Source organism: Phocoena phocoena, chromosome 13 (assembly GCF_963924675.1).
Source record: "Phocoena phocoena chromosome 13, mPhoPho1.1, whole genome shotgun sequence".
Classification (NCBI taxonomy): Eukaryota; Metazoa; Chordata; class Mammalia; order Artiodactyla; family Phocoenidae; genus Phocoena; species Phocoena phocoena.
In genome coordinates, this window is record NC_089231.1 from 53,252,298 (window position 1) to 53,273,092 (window position 20,795).

The window sequence follows — 20,795 nt, forward strand, 5'->3', positions numbered from 1 at the left end:
CCAGCTTACTGTCTGGAGGCTGGACGCTACTGGAAAGGGGGTCCCAAACTGAGCCTAGCAGCCTTACTGACTTGAGAAGACTAATATTAGTGTTTGAGGAGGCCAATGTGGCTGTAATTTGAGAGGCAGAAAACAGAAGGATCTCTTCTAATCTTTGGCTGAGTGTGGATATGCACATGAATTAGAGGAAACTATTCAAATTTGAGGAAAGTCACCAGAAAGGAATAGGCAAAAAAATTATTGGAGGTTGCACAAGGTAGGGAATGGTACCTATTCCTGCCAGCCAGAGTGAGAAGATTTAGTAATACATGGGGCATCAGGTAGAATCCTCAACGGGGTATTGCCTTACTGGCAGAAAAAGTCTCCTAAGACTAAAGATTGTTTTGGATCTAACAGAACCTGAATGCAAAACTTGGAAGGATTCAACTGATTCCAAGTTAAGACTAGACAAAATAATACCTGGAGTTTCCACAGGGCTTAAAATAGTTCCTGTCCCCATGAGCCAGGGTAGAAAGTGCACATGAATCAAAATTCAACATTATTTAAAGGAATGCCCCCCTCCAAATTCTAGCAACCAAAAATTACAATTTATAGTGTCCAGCATCCAATCAAATTTACTAGGCATATACAAAAGCGGGAATATATAGCCCATGAACAAGATAAAGGTCAATGAATAGAAACAGACCCAACAGTCCTAAAATTCAGACAAGGACCTTCAAGATGGAAACTACAAGCATACAGAGGAGAGGTATGAAAGATACAAAAAAGAAAAAAATGAAAGCTACAATTTCTAAGATTAAAAAAATACACTGTATGGGATTATAAGCAGAAAAGACACTTCAAAAGAAAAGATTAGTGAATATGAAGACAGAGTAAAAGAAAGTATCCATAATGAAGCAAAAAGAAGGATTAAACAGAAAAAGAAAAGAAGAGAGCATCATTGACCTGTGAGACAACAGTAAATGGCCCAATAGACACGCAGAGTTCCAGAAGTGAATACAGAAAACAAATTGAAAAATAATGGCCCCAAATTCCCAACTTTGATGAAAACTATAATCCACTGAATCAAGCATCTTAAACTCTAAGTAGAATAACTTTTAAGAAAGTCATGTGAAGGTACATCATAAATAAATTGCTGAAAACCAGGAATAAAAGACTATTTTTAAAACATTCTGAAAAAAAAAAAAAGACACTCTACATTTAAAGAAATAAAATTGAGGACAACAGAAGACTTTTTGTCAGGAATAATGCCAAGTTAGAAGACAGTGAAGAGACATCTATAAAGTACTAAAAGGAAAAAAAAACCCCTGTCAACCTAGAATTCTTAACAACTAAAACATTTCAAAAAGGAAGTCAAATAAAAACTTAAAATGCAGTACTATCAGACCTGTGCAAGAAGAAATATTAAAGGAAGCACTTCATGGAGAAGGAAAACGATATCAGAAGAAATCTGGATCTATGCAAAGGAATATTACCAAGGATAAAGGGAAATATTTAATAATGATAAAGGAGTCAATTTGTCCTGTGACACAATAATCATAAATGTATATGCACCTAATAAGAGTTACACATGAAACAAAAAAGATAGAATTAAAAGGAGAAACAGAAAAATCTACAATTATAGTTGAGGATTTCAACATTCCTCTTTCAGTAATTGATAGGAAAAGCCAACAGAAAAGCAATAAAAATATAGAAGACTGAGCAATACTATCAATTAATTTGACCAAACTGACATTTCTAGAACACTCTAGCTGACAAAAGCAGGATGCATATTATTTTCAAGTACAAACAGAACATATATCAAGGTAGAACATATTCTGGGCCATAAAACAGAGTTTTAATACAGGTATACATTTGAGAGGATTGAAATTATACAAAATATGTTCTCTGGCCAAAACAGAAATAAACTAGAATAAGAGAGAGATATCTGGAAAATCCCCAAATAATTAACAATTAAATAGCAAACATATAAATAAGCCACGAGTCAAAAAAAGAACTCAGAAGGGAAATTAGAAAATATTTTGATATGGTAAGAACATATCAAAATATGTGGAATGCAGTTAAAGTAGTATTTAAAGGGAAATTTATAACATTAAATGTTTGTATTAGAAAAGAAGGAAAGTCTCAAATCAATGATCTGAACTTCCACCTTAAAAAAAACTAGAAAAAGAAGAGTAAACTCCAAAATGACAGAGCAAATAAAACCCAAAAGGATGAAATAAGTGAAGATAGGAAATCAGTGAAACAGAACACACATGCACCTGGGTGATCGTGCACACATGCACACATACACACACATAAATACACGCATATAGAGCAAATCAATGCAACCAAAAGCTAGTTCTTTGAGACAAATCACTAAAACAGATAAACCACTAGCCAGACTAATGAGGAAAAACAAAGGAGAGAAGACACAAATTACCAAGACTACAAATAAAAGTGGAGGCAGCACTACAGATCCTACAAACACTAAACAATAATAAGGGAAGATTATGTACAAACCACCAAAGTTCATTCAAGAAATAGATAGAGGGTAGGAGGGAGGGAGACGCAAGAGGGAAGAGATATGGGAACATATGTATATGTATAACTGATTCACTTTGTTATAAAGCCGAAACTAACACACCATTGTAAAGCAATTATACTCCAATAAATATGTTTAAAAAATAGATAAATAATCCTATAACTATTACAAAGTTTAATAATTTAATTCAAAGTGAAAATTTTTCCCTCAAAGTAAATTCCAGGCCATCTCAGCTTCACTGTTTACCAAACATTTATGAAACAATAGCAATTCTATGTAAACTCCTCAAAAAAATATGAGAAAACATTTCCCAGCTTTTAAATAAAGAGGTTAGTATTATCTTGACACTAAAACAAAGATATTATAAGAAAATAAAACTGCAGAACAATAGCACTCATGAACATATACACAAAAATCTTTAAAAAATAGCAAATCTGACATTAGCACTATATAAAAAAGACAAAACATCACGACTGGGTGAGATTTATCCCAGTAATGCAAGGTTAGTTTAGCATTCAAAAATCATTAATGTAATTCTTCTTCTTAATAATAGACTAAAAAAGAGAAACTATATGATCTTCATACAGACTGAAGAAGTATTTGACAAAATTCAACAATGATTCATGATTTTTTAAAAAATCTCTTATCAAAGTAGCAAAAGAAGAAACTTCTTCAACCTGATAAAGGACATTTGGAAAAAACTATTGCCACCATCTGACTTTATAGTAAAAAATTAATGCTTTCCCCATAAGATTAGAAACAAGCACAGTGGTTGGGAGTCCGCCTGCCGATGCGGGGGACACGGGTTCGTGCCCCAGTCTGGGAGGATCCCACATGCCGCAGAGCGGCTAGGCCCGTAAGCCATGGCCGCTGGGCCTGCGCGTCCAGAGCCTGTGCTCCGCGGCGGGAGAGGCCACAGCAGTGAGAGGTCCACGTACCGCAAAAAAAAAAAAAGAAACAAGGCAAGGATATCTGCTTTCACCACTTCTATTCAATATACTTCTGAAAGTCCTAGTTAGTGTAATATGGCAAGAAAAAGAAACAAAAGGCATATTGGAAAGAATAAAGTAAACCTCTTTATTCTTGGACGACATGATTGATGGTTTTTGTAGAAAATCAACTTTGACTCACAGACATAGAGAACAAACTTACGGTTACCAAAGGGGAAAGTGCGGGTGGGGGGGAGGGATAAATTAGGGGTTTGGGATTAGCAGATACAAACTACTATATATAAAACAGATAAGCAATAAAGTCCTACTGTAGAGTACAGGGAACTCTATTCAATATCTTGTAATAACCTATAACGAAAAAGAATATATATATATGTGTATAACTGAATCACTTTGCTGTATACCAGAAACTAACACAACATTGTAAATCAACTATACACCAATAAAACTTTAAAAAAGAAAATCAACTTTGTAGAATTTACCAAAAAAAGCTTCTAGAATTAACGAGTTTAGCAAGTTTTAGGATTCAAAGTCAATTTAAAATCAATTAGGGATTTCCCTGGTGGTCCAGCGGTTAAAACTCCACGCTCCCAATGCAGGGGGCCCTGGTTCAATCCCTGGTCGGTGAACTAGCTCCTATATGCCACAACTAAGAGCCTGCATGCCGCAACTAAAAGAGCCTGCGTGTCACAACAAAGATACCGTGTGCCGCAACTAAGACCCAGTGAAGCCAAATTAATTAATTAAATATTAAAAATATAAAATCAATTACATTTAATATAACTAAAAATGGGAAATTAAAATTAAAAAACAATGCCTCTTTGTATTAAAAGTCTGGAATACTTAGACACAAATTTAACAACGACAACAACAACAAAAAAGCAAGATCTATACACTGAAAACTTAAGACCTAAATGTACACAAAGTTCATAATCTTGGATTGGAAAATTCAATATTGTTGAGATATCAGTTCTTCCCAAACTGAACTACTGATCTGATGCAATCTAATCAGAATCCCAGCAGGATTTTTTGTAGCTATTAAGGACTTGATTCTAAAATCCCTATGGAAATTTAAAGAACCAGAATAGCCAAAATAATCTTGAAAAGAAGAACAAAGCCAAACAAGTTAAACTACTTGATTTTAAGACTTAACTATTATAAAAGCCACATTAATTAAGACAATGTGGGGCTTCCCTGGTGGCGCAGTGGTTGAGAGTCCGCCTGCCGATGCAGGGGACACGGGTTCGTGCCCCAGTCCGGGAAGATCCCACATGCCGCAGAGCGGCTGGGCCCGTGAGCCATGGCTGCTGAGCCTGTGCGTCCGGAGCCTGTGCTCCACAACGGGAGAGGCCACAACAGTGAGAGGCCCGCGTACCGCAAAAAAAAAAAAAAAAAAAAAAAAAAGACAATGTGATATTGGCATAATGATACATGTAGATCAATGAAACAAGATTCCTGAAATAGACCCACACATATACAGTAAACTGATTTGAAAAAGATGCCAAGGAAATTCAATGGGTAGAAGTCTTTGCAACAAATAGTGCTAGAACAAATGGATATTTGTATGGAAAAACAAACAAAACACTACCCTTGGCCTTTACCTTATATCATATACAAAAGTCATCTTGGAATGCAGACATAAACATAAGAGCTAAAATTATAAAACTTCTGTAGAATACAATGGAGAAAATCTTTGTGAACTTGGGTAAGGCAAATTTTCTTAAGATACAAAGAGTGTAAATCATAAAAAAAATGATAAATTGCACTTCATCAAGATTGAAAATGTTTTCTCTTCAACAGACACCATTAGGACATGAAAATGCAAGGTGCAGAATGGGAGAAAAATATTTGTAAAACATGTATCCGGTAAAGTCCTTGTATCCAGAATATTGAAAGAATTACAACTCAGTAATAAGACAAACAACTTGGTATCAAAAGATGGGCAAAACAGACCCTCCACCAGAGAAGATATATGAATTTGAAATAAGTTTATGAAAAGACTCTTTTTTAATATAGCAGCCTTATTCATGATAGCCCCAAACATCCATCACTTGGTAAATGGACAAAATCAAATTGCAGTATATTCATACAAGGGGAAATTTCTAAGCCATAAAAAGATGAATCTCAAAAGCATGTGCTAAGCGAAAGATGCCAGACACAAGTGACTACATACTGTGTGATTCCATTTATGTGAAAACCTAGAAATGTAGAACTGGAGTGGCAGAAGGCCCTCAGTGGTTGCCACGGGTCAGGAGTGAATGGAGAGGACTGACTGTAAAGGGGCATAAGGGAACTTTTTGGAAAGATGAAAAAGTTCTAGATCATGATTCTGGCAGCAGTTTCATGACTGTATACGTTTGTCAAGACTCACCTAATTGTACACTTAAAATGGTGAATTTTATTTTATGCAATTATACCTCAATAAAACAAACAAAAAAATGTTGCGCTGGGGCTCCCTCCTCCTCTTTTTATTTGTTAATTTTGAGTTTGAATTCTCTGAAATTGCACTTAAAACTCTCCAAGAATTTTCTCTTGTATTTATTTTGGACTGGGTTTCTTTTGGTTCCAGGAGTTTCTCAAAATTTCTGGATTGATGTCATCTTTCTAATTTTCTAGCAGTGGTAAGGATTACAAAAACAGACAAACCAACAACCCAAGATCTTTGATCCTTTGAAAGAGTTTGGGGGGCTTCCCTGGTGGCACAGTGGTTAAGAATCCGCCTGCCAATGCAGGGAACACGGGTTCGAGCCCTGGTCCGGGAAGATCCCACATGCCGCAGAGCAACTAAGCCAGTGCGCCACAACTACTGAGCCTGAGCTCTAGAGCCCGAGAGCCACAGCTACTGAGCCCGCGTGTCACAACTACTGAAGCCTGCGTGCCTAGAGCCCTTGCTACGCAACAAGAGAAGCCACTGCAATGAGAAGCCCACGCACCACAACGAAGAGTAGCCCCCGCTCGATGCAGCTAAAGAAAGCCTGCGTGCAGAAACGAAGACCCAACACAGTCAAAAATAAATAAATTTATGGGGGGGAAAAAACAAACAACTTTATAAAAAAAAAAAAAAAAAAAGAAAGAGTTTGAGATCGGGAGACATAAAAGCATACATGTAGTTTGCTAATTCCACAGTATATTTTCTCAATGTTTTAGGAGACCAAGGCTGAGGCTGTCCTTGAAAACAGTGATTATAAATAGCAATTGTAAGTGAATAAAAGGACTCTCATAACATTTAAGGGACACACCACTTTAAATAATTCAGTTTTTCTATTAGGATCACTGTCACTCCTTCTGGCCAACTGCAAAGTTGTTTCTTTTTATTTCTCTTGTCCCTATTACCACTTGGGCTGGGGGCAATTTTTTACTTCAGATTCTCGAAGTCCTCCAGCTTCCTCATGCTAACTTGACCTTTAAGATGTGACTGAAGCTGTACTGAACTGCTCCCCTGTGTATGTGGGAAACCTAGTGTCTGTCCCTCCCAGGGTCTCTGAAGCGCTTGGCGGACTTTTATTTTGTCACAACATTTAAACCCTTACATGTGAAATCCACCCCTCCCCTTTTTTGTACCTTGTCAACCCTCTGGACATTCCCCTAATCCCTTTACTTCCCCAAATGCCACCCACCCAGGGTGTGTAGCAGAGCTGAAGGAAAGTTTGTGGTAACAGAGGAGAGCTGATCAAGCATCTTAGACATCTTGTTTCTTGAAGGTCTGTCGGCCTTTCCTGCTACTGTGGGGTTCTCACACCATTTAACTTGGCTTTTATTGTTTTACTAATTTTCTGGGTACCTCCTTTTTCTTCCATTTCCTCTTTTTCTTAGGTCAGCACTCCCACCCCCTCATTCCTATTCATTTTTCATTCTACTCATGAATTGAATGATTCATTCATTCTTGGAGTGTTACATCTAACTAGTCTGTTCAATGGAGTTTTAACATATATGGCTACCAATTTTTTTTTTTTTTTGTGGTACGCGGGCCTCTCACTGTTGTGGCCTCTCCCGTTGCAGAGCACAGGCTCTGGACGCGCAGGCTCAGCGGCCATGGCTCACGGGCCCAGCCGCTCCGCGGCATGTGGGATCTTCCCGGACCGGGGCACGAACCTACGTCCCCTGCATCGGCAGGCAGACTCTCAGCCACTGCGCCACCAGGGAAGCCCGCTACCAATTTTTGAAAAATAGAAATTTAATTGAAAAATTCTTAAAAGGTTCCAATTTAGAAATTAAGAGTTTTGAATATGCTCAACATTTGGTGTGTTCTCTCCATTTAATAAGGTCTTATGGTAACTTTACATTTAACAGAATATTGTATATTGCTACTGTTCCAAAAATGTTACTGTTTTGCATTAACTCTCACTTTGACATATAACATAAGAGTTTCCAATTTTCTACTGATACATCTAGTGGTGGCATGATGAGCATCAGTCAGGGTCCCAGCTGGAAACAAATGGCACACTCGAATTAAGATAAATCAAGGATATTTACAAACAGCGGGGGGGGGGGGGGGGGGGGCGCGGCGGCGGGGCAGGATAAGGGAACCACAAGAATTAATGCAGCAACCAACATTAACAGAAGCACCCCTAAGGCAGATAAGATAGGGGATGGGAGGTCCCCCAAAGGAGAGGAGGTCCCTTCAGTGGGAGGACATAGCCAGCCCAACCTCACAGGGAGTGAACCAGGGGAATAAATACCTTGACCTCTCTTTCAGGTTTCCTCCGGTCTTCTGCTAGAGCTCCTCGTTGGCTCAGCCCAAGAGGAATCCAGAGCAAGGGAACCCACTGGTGAGTACAGGCCAGCCTTCCAGCAGAGTATGGCTGTGGAAGGACAAATGGAAGACACCGGGCACACATTGCTTATTTTAATCAGAAATATTCCTTTCTGTATCGACAATTTGTTAATTAATCGGGACTCTGCTGTTGAAGGAAACTCAACTTGATGTCTTAAAAAAAAAAAGTAAAGAAAGAAAGAAAATGGAAGAAAGGCAGGGGAGGAGCTGATTTTAGGGAAATAAATGCTGTTCAGGCACACACTCTCCTCCTCATCTCTGCATATGCTTATTTGTTTTGTATCCAAGTGGGGACCTGGACTCCAAGAGCATTGAGCATTGGGGTAGATCTTCAGAGCAGTATAATCAAACAAAGGATGATTCATCTTCCAACTCCATGGAGAAAAGTCTCAGAGAACTTTACTAGGAGATTTAAATCTTGATTAAAAGAATAAATCAAGGGATGAATAAACATTTGAATAGATAGGATGGGAAGACTGATTGGAAAGATGTTATTTCTTACAAGTTAACTTATAAAACATAATGTAATCCTAACCAAAATCTCACCTGAACTTTTTTGGAGTATGAAAAATGAAGTCTAAACTTCATCAAGAACTTGCCAGAATACCAAGATGAAGGGAAAAAAAAGGAATCGCAAAGGCAACTTGCTTAACTATTAAAATGCATTATCAAGTGATTAGTCATTGAAAGTAGTGACGTCAGAATGGCCAGTTAACTGGACAAAACCAATACAGTTGGCATGGATTAACCAATAATTGGTGCTGGGAAAATTAACTGTATGGGAAACAATCATGCTAGACTCATAAGTCACATTTTATACCCAAATAACTTCCAAACGAATTAAAGAGTGATGTAAAACACAAAAGCATAAAATGTAACAGATGAGATGAATATTTAATCTTGGGATGCAAAGAACTGTTTAGGCATAAAAAAGATTTGATAACATACAAATGTACAACTTAAATGTCAAAAAAGTTACATGCAAACTTAAAAGGCAAACAGCAAACTAGGAAAACATTCTTAAGTTGAGAAACTATTACTGTACTGTATAAAAATATTTAATAAATGCTTACTAAATGATGTGTTTGTTGATTAAATGTTAATTTTCTGAAATCATTAAGGAAAAACAAAGTTAATAATTTTGATAATATAACAGTAAACGGCAATTAATATTATTACCTTATTGAAAATAACAAATGCTTTTGATTGGCCATTCATAATTTAGTATCTTATTTTCATTAAACCTATAATAGAAGTATAAAACACACATAGAAATAAGGCTCACATATTTTTCATTTTTAGAAAACTGAATCCTTTATGATCAAAAGTAGTTATTCTATTTTATACCCTTCACAGATTCTTCTGTGAATAGCTTCACTTAAATCACTTAGGTTTCTCTGTATAATACATTAAAACTGTAGTTGCTGATATAATTTAAAAAAAAAAACCTGTAAAAATAATGTCACTCACTCACCTGACATGGAAAATTAACCACACAGAATGAGTTCAATAATATTCTTTCTGAATTTCATAAAGAATTGATTTAACTCTCTCAAGAGTCATAACAACACTTTTTTTCCCCAATGGAAGAAGAAACAGAATATACTTTGCTTTAAATACCAATTCTTAAAAAACTGATGAGAAAGTATGAGTAGTGGCTAAAAAGATAAATCGGTGCATTCAATGAAAATTTTTATTTCAATTATCCACAAAACAATATAATAACACTTTATAAAAATATTAAGTTTTAGGCTACCATTATTCATTTAAAAAAGTGTGCTAGAAGGCTGTTTTTGCCAACTTCCTCTTTTGGTAAGGAAAACACATTAAGAGGTTGAAGAAGAAAAGCTGTTGGAAAAAATCTTCAAATGTACAAAGTTGTTTATTTTTCTCAGCAATTTAAAAATACATAACCATTTAAACTGAATACACATTAAGTTAGTGTTTTATTTCCTAACTATACAATCGATATTATAAAGAACTGCTCCATTCAGTTAAAACCTAATGAATACCATCAACTTTTTCTGGCCTATTTTTCTGAAGAGAATTAGTACATAAACATATAATTTTATCCTTTTTAAAATGCTTAGAAAAATTGTAATATCATAGTTCACACAAAGCCCTTTAAAACTCTGATGTCACAGGTTGTAGACGTTAAAGGTAAGTGATGACAGCAGAATTCTTGGGAAAACCCTCTTGGAAGAGGGATTCAATACTAAGCAGGTTACGTAAACATAAGAAGCCACCACAATTTTTAGTACCAGAACTGTTGCCAACCTGCATGAAGTTCATCTGTCACATTTTAAAATGGTTTGAATCTCAACAGAGATACCACAGCACAGAATTTTAAATTTAACGATCAAATCAGGTATGTGATGGTGGTCAGTAATAATATTCCTAAAATACTGGGACCCGATGTGTTGCTTTATTTAAAGTGTGACTATAAAAGAGAGTATTTTAAAATGTAAATACCAGACTTTTGTCAGATTCAGTCCCTTTGCTAGACACTTAAACCAGTGATGCTGCTATTCAAATTCGTATTCTGGAATTTTCTTTTTGAGTTAGTCATAAAAATCAGTATTATTCTGTATGTTTCACTTCTGTACTTTAAATAGGCAAAATCTGTCCCCCTCTTTTCACCACTGCTATTATTCCAAATATGTTTTCCTCCTCAAATCAACTAAATTCTAGAAGGGAAAAAATGATCATCATTAAGCATATTCAAAAAGTGAATGTAGATTCAAACATGGATTTGAAACCTGGAGTTCTAAAAATGTTTTGCATAAAAGCTGTATCACTGGAATTAGTGGGAAGCCTTAACTTAGCTATTTTGAGGCTATAGCACTCATTTAGTATTTATGTTAAGAAAGATTAGTTTTATAGTCATACCTTATAACTCTTAAAATCTCAGAAAATAAGTGAGGAGCTTTGAGTGCCAGCAAAGCCATTTTGTCACTCTGTAACGTCAACATTAAACATTACATTCCATCTCTCTATCTGTAAAACTTTCACATTTTCTTTTCTCATATTTCTTTAAATACATTTTCCTCTCTGTTAGTCTATATTCAATAAGAGCAAAAGTGCATTCAAGTCCCTGATCTAGTGATATTTTATATTTGTGGCACCCATCATCATAAGTACATATTAGCAATCTCACAGTACCAGTCTGTTTTTCAGAAAGGACTATTTAAATGCTGGGTTTATTTTTTTTCATGCTATCTAAAGATTAAAAGATTTCCCCTTGGGTTGGATAGTATGATTTCAATTATATATTGCCTTTAAAAAAAATCAGTGCAACCTTATAAAAGATTAACCCATATTCTAGTTACCTTCATTATTTTAAACTGAGCTATTCAGAAATGATTAAAGTGAAAAATTTCTTCTACTTTCCAGTTCCATGAGTATACTGAGTATTAACATAGTGCATTATGCTTTCAAATTCCACTGCTGTTGTCTAACATTTAATCAAGTTTTAGATGCTGTTTATATTCCTTTTTGCTTCTAAAGACCTGGCCCACTTCCATGCAAACAAAGGCATATATTAAGGTTGCATATTAACTGTTCAATTTAGAAAAAACTTTTAAGAATAATAAATGCAAGAAATTTTTAAAAATTGGAATGGAATTGTTTGGTCCCGTAAAGTTCTGTAATTCTAGATTTTATTATGGTATAACTTTTTAATCTCCCAAGTTTTGTCTATACTGATTGATAAATTTCTCTTAATTATGAGTTTGGGGAATAAAAGAAAGGTAGTGATTCATAAACAGTAGCCTTGTTGCTCTTCATTGTCATGCTATCACTCACACAGTCATCAATATCTTAACTATACTTTCTTTGGACCCTGAAATAAGCTGAAAAATTCATCATTGGTACTTTAGAGTTTAACACTTAGGAATAAAAAAAGTGGTTTTGTGCAACCACATCTGTAATTCCAGTTTACCATCAAAAACATGCAGGGTGAAGAAGATTTTCTTCTTTTGATTCCTGTACGTGAGGAAGTCTACACAAGTTCTTTACATTTTGGCAGATTTGTGCATATAAAATTGGCTTCTTGGATTATAAATTTTCTCCTGGCTGGTACTGTGGCTCTGTAGCAGTGAAGTAGTCTTCCAAGAAGGACTGGATATATTCAAACGTTGGTCTTTCATCAGGGTCCTTCTTCCAACAAAGATTCATCAATTCATGTAGGGACTCTGGACAGCCCTGCGGGCACGGCATCCTGTACCCTCGTTCCACCTGTTCCAGCACCTCGCGGTTTACCATACCTATCACGCAAGATTCAAACACCAAAAAACAGTGACGCCAAACTCTACTAGCAAAAAGAACAAATCCCCTAACCACTAACTAATTGGAGGTATATTCGAGTGAGTTTATTTACTGAAGCGATTCTTTCAACAAAGAAATAAATTTTAAATGTCAAAGTACATCAACAAGAGCTTAGAAAATGCTAATCTGTTTCAACATATCTTTCTTCATTCCACCTAAAATCTGGCTTTTAATACTAATGCCTTCAATGAGAATTCAGAGTGCTACTCTGAGGTACTGATACTTTCTGATACTAACAGTTAATAATGACCAAACTTGGGCTAATGAGGAACAGTGGCCAAGAACTTTCAAACAGGAATTCAGAAGAAAGAGTGCTAGTCCTGGTTTTGCCAAATATACTAATTATGTTATTTTACAGCAAGTCACTTCCTTGAAACAGTTTCCTTATCAACTGTCACCTCTTTGGCTTACCTCAAGTTATTACACAGTTCCTTTCTTGTATTCCTCTGTAATCCCCACCAACCCCATCAGCAGTGCACCCTGTGTTATCACAGGGTAAGCATACCCTCAATTACCTGGGGAAGGAGAGGACTAGGATATATTTATGCTCATTTCCTAAGAGAACAGCAGAGCGAAAAGGCCCTTTTAGAAAATGCCCTAAAGGGAGAAAACTGAGCACACCTTATCCTATCTCAAGGACTGTGGCTCTCATAGACTGCTCCCCATCCAATGACAAAAAAAAAAAAGAGACAGAGAGAGAAAAATAAACGTCTCCCCTAACCCCTTACACTTTTGCTCATAATAAACTCCAGTTACATGAAATGCAAACTTACCTGGATATGGCACTCTGCCCTTTGTTACCAGTTCCGTCTGCAGAATTCCAAATGACCATACATCAGACTTTATTGTAAATCGACCATATAGTGCAGCCTCAGGAGCTGTCCATTTGATTGGAAATTTTGCACCTAAAACAGTATTGACAAGCTTGCTTCAGTAACTTGCTTTTCTCTATTTGTGTAAATATGACATAAGCAAGGTTAATTTTTTGTCACTATCCCTACTGTACATGTCATCAGTGTCAAATTCTTCAAAAGTACAAGATATATGGGAAAATTTTCTTTAATACTATTTAAAATTTGCATTAATAAAAATCACATTTCTTCCTGATAAGATATTCAATGACAGAATGGCTGATGGGGATAGAAAATTATTCAAGAAAATAGAGGTGGGGGCGTCCCTGGTGGCGCAGTGGTCAAGAATCCGCCTGCCAATGCAGGGGACACGAGTTCAAGCCCTGGTCCAGGAAGATCCCACATGCCATGAAGCAACTAAGCCCGTGCGCCACAACTACTGAGCCTGTGCTCTAGAGCCCGCAGGCCACAACTACTGAAGCCCATGCTCCTAGAGCCCGTGCTCCGTGACAAGAGAAGCCACTGCAATGAGAAGCCCGTGCACCTCAACAAAGAGTAGCCCGTGCACAGCAACGAAGACCCAACGCAGCCAAAAATAAATAAATTTTTTAAAAAAAGAAAAGAGAGGTAAAAACTCTAGTAAGAAGCAACCAAGTACATGGGTTATAGGATCTGTAACTTTTAAGTCAGTCTAGCTCCTAGTAGTTCTAACTGTTGGTTGCCAAGAAGCTATTCTATCGGTTCTAACGTCTACTGGTTTTCAACCACAATCTCCTTTCTAAATATTTTATGATATCTCTCTGGAAAATTTTATTGTACTATCATTTTTAAAAGACTAAAAAATATTTAGTCAAACATTTAGTGTATACTTACTTTTTATGCACAAGACGTTATGCTAATTGTTATAGGAGACACAAAACCATAGCCTTTGTGACGTTTATACACTTATAGTGAAAATGAGATTATAGGTGTCTTAAATACTTGAAGTTCCTTATATATGTATATAATGTTGTAAAATAGTTCTTTAGATGTTCAAACAGAAGATCAATTTTCATTAGCACACAAAAGGTTTCATTTAAAAAGTGGAGGCTAAGTTTAGCCTTAAAGAATGCTTAGAATTTTTGCAGGTAAAGATTAAAGAACAATAGGAAGATATTTCAGCTGGAGGGAACAGCACAAACATATGGAGACTGAAAAGAAAGCACTGTGTTGAAGACAGGGTTTCTCAACCTGGGGACTACTGGCATTTGGGGCTGGATAATTCTCTGCTTGGTCGGGGCTAGCTTGTACTTTGCAGGGTGTTTAGTGGTATGCTGGGCCGCCCCCAGTAGATGACAGTAGCAGCCTCCCAGTTGTAACAACTAAAAATGTCTAAAGGGACTTCTCTGGCAGTCTAGTGGTTAAGACTCTGCACTTCCACTGCAGGGGGCACAGGTTCAATCCCTGATTGGAGAACTAAGACTCCTCATGGTGCGTGGCGCAGCCAAAAAAAAAAGTAATAAAATAAAAATAAAAATGTCTCAAGAGGTTGCCAAATGTCCCTCGGTGAGCAGTACCACCACCCCTGTTTGAGAACTGTGATTTAGGGAACAGTTCCCAGTGGTGTGCGTACCAATATGGTCAGTGACAAAAAGATACAGTCCAATGAAAAAAAGAGAAAAAAAAGATCACATATCAATTCATAAAGCTAAAATCACTAATTTATAGGTATATTCTTTTTTTTTTTTTTGATTTAATAAAGTTTTATTTTTCCAAATATACAGCTGGTGGGACCTGTTCATGCATCTTCACCAGCAGCTGGAGCATCTCCACCCTTAGTATTTCTGGTGTAAATTACTTGAGCTCTGTGCTTTGAAACCAGTTTAATAAGTCCTTTACTAAGCAGCTCCTGCAAGGCTGCCCTGGCCAGGGAGCCACGAATCTTCAGTCTCTCAGAGACGACAGCTGGAGTAATAAGCTTATAGTTGGGAACTTCTTTACAGAGTTTGTCATATGTTGCTTTGTCAAACAAGACTAGGTTATTGAGCTTGTCCCAAACTTTGCCTTTGGACCACTTCTTCTTTTTGGCTTTACCCCCAGACTTGTTCACTGGGTCTTTGTCTTTCTTGGCCGACTTTCCGGCATCTTTCTTCTTCTTGTCATCCTTGGGCGGCATAGCGAAGCCGGGAAAGCAACTGCCACCACCTCGCCTAAGATGTCGGACGAAAAGCTATAGGTATATTCTTTATTCTGAGATTACATTCTTCCCGCTTGTGTAGTGTTAAAATGCTTTCTTTTATGAAATGATGGTCATAGTGGATAGCTGAGAAAAGGTTTTTTTGGTATATCTACTAAATAAATCTTTGCTAACCTTTACGTTGGTCTTACTAGTTTGTATTGAAATAGTCTGTTTATAATTCAGTTGCAGACAGACATTAGGCAGTGAGCTCCCTGACAGCAGAAATCATGCCTCTTACAGCTGTGCCCTGAAGTCCAGCACGTGGAAGGACTCAAATGTTTGTTAAAGACAAGCTGGACCTAGACAGTAGGAGATGATGAATGCCAAGGTATCTTTTTTATAGCTGTGGAGGCCTGAAGGTTTCATCAGGATGAACAACCTATGTGCTGATCTGCACTCGACCTTACGTACTCTCTGCCTGTCAAAGTTACACTCTTTCTTTTCATAGTGGACTGAGCGTCCACTATGTTAGGTAATGTCAGGCACTCTACATCTATTAATGCATTAAGTTTCACAACAATTTTGAAAAGTAAGTATTACCATCTAATATTTGTAAGAGAGGAGACTGAGGCCCAGTCAAAAAGGTTAGGTAACTTGGGTGAAATCTCTGGGCTAACAGGAAATGGAACTGGAACTCAAAAACCCATACTCTTGAACATATGTATATATATAACTGATTCATTTTGTTGTAAAGCAGAAACTAACACACCATTGTAAAGCAATTATACTCCAATAAAGATGTTAAAAAATTTTTAAAAATAAAAAAAATAAAGAGGGAGGGAAGACACAACATTGACTTAAAAAAAAAAACCATACTCTTTCTGTATGCATATATTTTGTCCTTTAAATGTATACTGAATGAGAGCTCAGAGAGATAGACACCAAATAAAAGAAGTGACCTGTTGTAATTTCTGTAAGCTCCCCTCCGTCACTGTTTACAGTGTCAATCTTATAAGTGTTTTTATTTACTACAATTTTATATATAATAAAGAATTATTGTAAATCTGGCACAGGACTGGTTTCCAAAGCCTTTATAAAATTGTATGCTATTTCTTAATACATTAACTCCTAGTCCTTAGTGTAGTAAAAACTGGATGGTTCTGAAGTTTGTTACAAAAGTTATTTTAAAATGTTTCTTATTTGTTGGCATGCCAAAGGAAGTGTGAAGAGAATACCGCTTGCTATATTTATAATGCAAAGAACACCCACAGTTAGATTCTTCCTTGGGGGAAATAACTATCAGAAAGCCACAGTACTATGCACCGTGTATAATTTTATGAATAAAAATCAATGTTTTTATGACTTTTTTTTTCTTTTCCTTTCTTTTTTATTGGAGTACAGTTGCTAATGTTTCTATGACTCTTCTGAGCAGACCGAGAGCTGTTCTTCTTATTCTGTAAAACCCTGTATATTCAAAAGAATGGTAAGAAAAATCCATCGAAAATGAGGTTACAAGCATTTATTAAAAAGCCATTTTACCTTGTCTAGCTGTATACTCATTGTCTTCAATTAACCTTGCTAAGCCAAAATCTGCTATTTTGCACACAAGGTTTTCTCCTACAAGAATGTTAGCAGCCCGAAGATCTCGATGAATATAGTTCATTCTTTCAATATACGCCATACCATCAGCAATCTTGGGAAGAAAAAAAACATATGATACAAAGGGAAGGAGGGAGAGGACAATTCTGGTTAATGTTAAGTCAGATCGCTGAAGAATCATATATCTTCAAAAGAAATGATGGTAACGGGGCATAGTCTAGCAGATAATAATAAGAACAGAAAACCTTTTAATGGAGTGGGGGGAGGGAGAGGAGGATACGGAGGGAGAGAGGGAGAGAGAGGGAAGGAGAGAAGGAGAGGGGATAGGGGAGTAGGAGAAAGGCCCACAAAGCCTGAAGCATTTACCTGGCCCTTTCCAGAAACAGTTTGCTGGCCCCTAGTATAGAGGGGCTCAGAGCCTTGAGCTCAGGTGTGTGGACGAGGCTTGACATATGCTAAAGTCTCACAAGTACGGTTTCTTGGTATAAAGTTTCTCTAAATTGCTATATCCCATGGACATTTGGACACTCACTGAGAAAGGAGTCTTAGACCCAATGTGTCAACCAAAGCCAATAAAAGGCCCCTTGAATACCTACCACACACCTGAATATAACTTTTAATAGTTTTCATTTATATTTAAAAACAAAAATCCAGAATAGTAAAACTATCCCATCTTTAACTGTATACTGCCATCTTAATTCTTGTTTTGGACTATATTAAATAAGAAATTCAGCATATACTTTATCTTTATTTATTTATTTATTTATTTAAAGATGAATATTATTAATTATTTTAGGTATATTACCTTCCAACCTTCTATCCTGGTAGGATCAGTATGATTCTATGTTGCTTAATATCTGCCTATCTACGGCATCCCACTCCCAGCTTTGTTCAGGGCCTTTTGCAGCACACACTTTAGATTTCTAATATTTTCTTTGGAATAGCGATCATTCATTGTCTTAAAAGTTATCTACTGAAATATAAATACATATAGCTTTTATATTTGTGGATGCATATGTTTCTGAAAGGCCATATGATACAGGAAAGCACTGTACTGGGAGTTACTTACCTGATTCTAATACTAATAAGTTATATACTTTTAGATACCTGGGTCCTCAAGATACTACAGTATCTGTAACATACGGAGTTCAGACTGGATTATCTGCAATGTTCTTCCCAGCTATAAAATTCCATGATTTCACTATTTGAACAATAGTATCTACTAAGATTACATTTTTAATGTACACTTGCAATTCAAATGGACACATGTATAAACACACAAGTACCTGAGCAGCCATGTCAACCAGTTGTGGGAGCTTCAAGTACTTTCCATCTCCCTCCTTCAGGAAATCTAATAAGCTCCCTGTAACAGACAGCAAGACATTCATAAAAAATAAGCAAATCTTAAATCAGAATTGCAACAAACATTCCCCTACCTCCAAACAAATCATATCACAATACAAAACTTCAGCTTTTTATTCTTCAATATTTTTTGCAGCTTTGGAATTTCTGAATAATTATCTTTAAGATTCTAGAAGAGGGCCCTAAACTGAATTTTTTAAAACTTCTGATAACATGAAAAAAAAGGGAAAATGCAATCATCTCACCAGATTACAGACATTCTTTCCTTGTTTGCTTTGATCAAAATCAGTCCAATTTTTAGTCAAAAAGTAGTATTAGATACTTATATTTTTAAGTCAATCTGTAACAAGAGCTCAGACAACTTGAGGACATCTTGGGGTACTTGAAACTAAAGCTAGGTGGCTAAATAAATGAGTTGATGTGAAGTGTTAGTACAACCAACTTCTCTCAATTTTAGCAGAAGATACCATGCAACAGCAAAGTACTATGCATTACAGCAGAGATAAAGGTTGGAAAGAAAACGTCTAATTGCTATTCTATTACAGGTTAAAAACCATGTACCTGAATTTAATCAAGAGAAAATATCAGACAAACCCAAATTAAGGCACATTTTATAAAGCAACTTTGTTCTCTCAAAAAAATAACAATGTTATGAAAGACAAGAAAAGCTGAGGACTGCTCCAGATTAAAGGAGACTAAAGAGATGGATGACTAAAAGCAATGCACGACCACGGACTGGATACCAGATCGGGGTGGTGGGGGGGAAATTGCTATAATCGTCACTGGGACAATCGGTGAAATCTGAATATGAACTGTATTTTAGGCAACAAAATTGTAACCATGTTACATTTCTTGAACTTGATCATTGTACTGTGGTTATGTAAGACAATGTTCTTGTCTTCAGAAGACAAACTCAAGTATTTAGAGGTAAAGGCATAACGTCTGCAATGTACTCTCAAATGGTTCGGGAAAAAACCCTCACATTTATTCATACATATATATAGCACTGGGCGAATCTGGCTGAAACATACATGGGAATTCTTTGTATTATTTTTTGCAACTTTTCTATAAGTTTAAAAGTACTTCAAAATAAAAGTAAAATAAAACAAAAAACAAGGCAAGACAAAGAAAGCCCTTTCCATGTTGACAGGACTATGAAGCAAGACATAGTCATGACTTAGTCTCTTCATTTATAGAGATTCAAAGTCAGGGAATATCTCTCTTCCTCTGGTCCGTCTATGGCAGGGAGGACATGTTACTGTGTTTGTCCATTTATCTGCCCTTTCAAATATTTACTGAGGGTCTACTACATGTGAGGCACTGTAAAAGGCATAGAAAATACAAAGATAAATAAGATCTTAAAATACTATATGAAAGTATAGTATATAGATCTAGAAACTATATGCACACAAATATTGTCCAGTAGGTGTTATAAAAGTTACTGTAAAAACTACAGTGGAGACACGATGGATCTGGTTAATTCTATGGAAAAATCAGGAAAGGCTTCACAGAGGAGATGCATCTTGAAGAAGAATGGGGTCAGACAGAGAATCCCAGGAAGACAGAATAACAAGTATAAAGGCAGTAATTCATGAAACGGCACAGTAAGTTCAAGGAACTGAAAACGGTCCTTCCTATGCAAGAACATGGGCACAAAGATGGGAACTGATGAGAAAGAGGCTGCAGGAGTCAGAACACAGAAGGCAATGCATAAATGGACTTTATCTTTTTTATATGAAGTTTTATAGAGAAGCAATATGATCAGATTTATGTTGAAAAAGCAATCACTCCAATCTGATGAATGAAATTGGACTAAAACTGCATAAAAGGAGTAAGTTTAAAAGTTCCTGCAATAGTCTAGGAAAGAGTAAGAAGAGGAACATTTCCAGAAGCACTTAATAAATGGAATTAACAGCCCACAATGGACTATTATTACATAAGGGGGTGGGAAAGTGAAGACTATGGGGCCTCATTGCCAGAGTCTGTGTTTCTAACAAGTGTCCAGGTGATGCTACTGCTGCCGCACCCAATGTTCCAGAGTCTCCTTCCCCTTTCCAAAAATGGCAAGTACAAGAATATTCACTGCAGCACTGTCTGTGATGGTGCAAACTAAAAGCAACCTAAATGTTCATTGGGAAAGGAACGAATAAACAATGGAACACTCATACAGAATTTCATTCAATAGTTAAAAGTACACAAATGAGATCTCCCCTTATCCACATGAATAACTCTCAACAACGTAATGTTGAAT

The 20,795-nt window shown here is 36.5% G+C and overlaps 1 protein-coding gene and 1 pseudogene across 1 annotated transcript in view; both read right to left on the bottom strand.

Annotated features, from left to right (window-relative positions):
• Positions 1–9,123: 9,123 nt before the first annotated feature.
• YES1 (YES proto-oncogene 1, Src family tyrosine kinase) overlaps positions 9,124–20,795 on the bottom strand; it is a 78,018-nt gene continuing 66,346 nt past the window's right edge. The window contains exons 9-12 of the mRNA XM_065889649.1: positions 18,469–18,545; positions 17,123–17,276; positions 13,348–13,479; positions 9,124–12,513 (exon numbers count right to left, since the gene is read on the bottom strand). Coding sequence (XP_065745721.1) covers positions 12,305–12,513; positions 13,348–13,479; positions 17,123–17,276; positions 18,469–18,545 — 572 coding nt within the window. The 3' untranslated portion in view covers positions 9,124–12,304. The remainder of the gene's footprint in view (positions 12,514–13,347; positions 13,480–17,122; positions 17,277–18,468; positions 18,546–20,795) is intronic.
• LOC136132721 (small ribosomal subunit protein eS25 pseudogene) lies at positions 15,203–15,580 on the bottom strand (annotated as a pseudogene).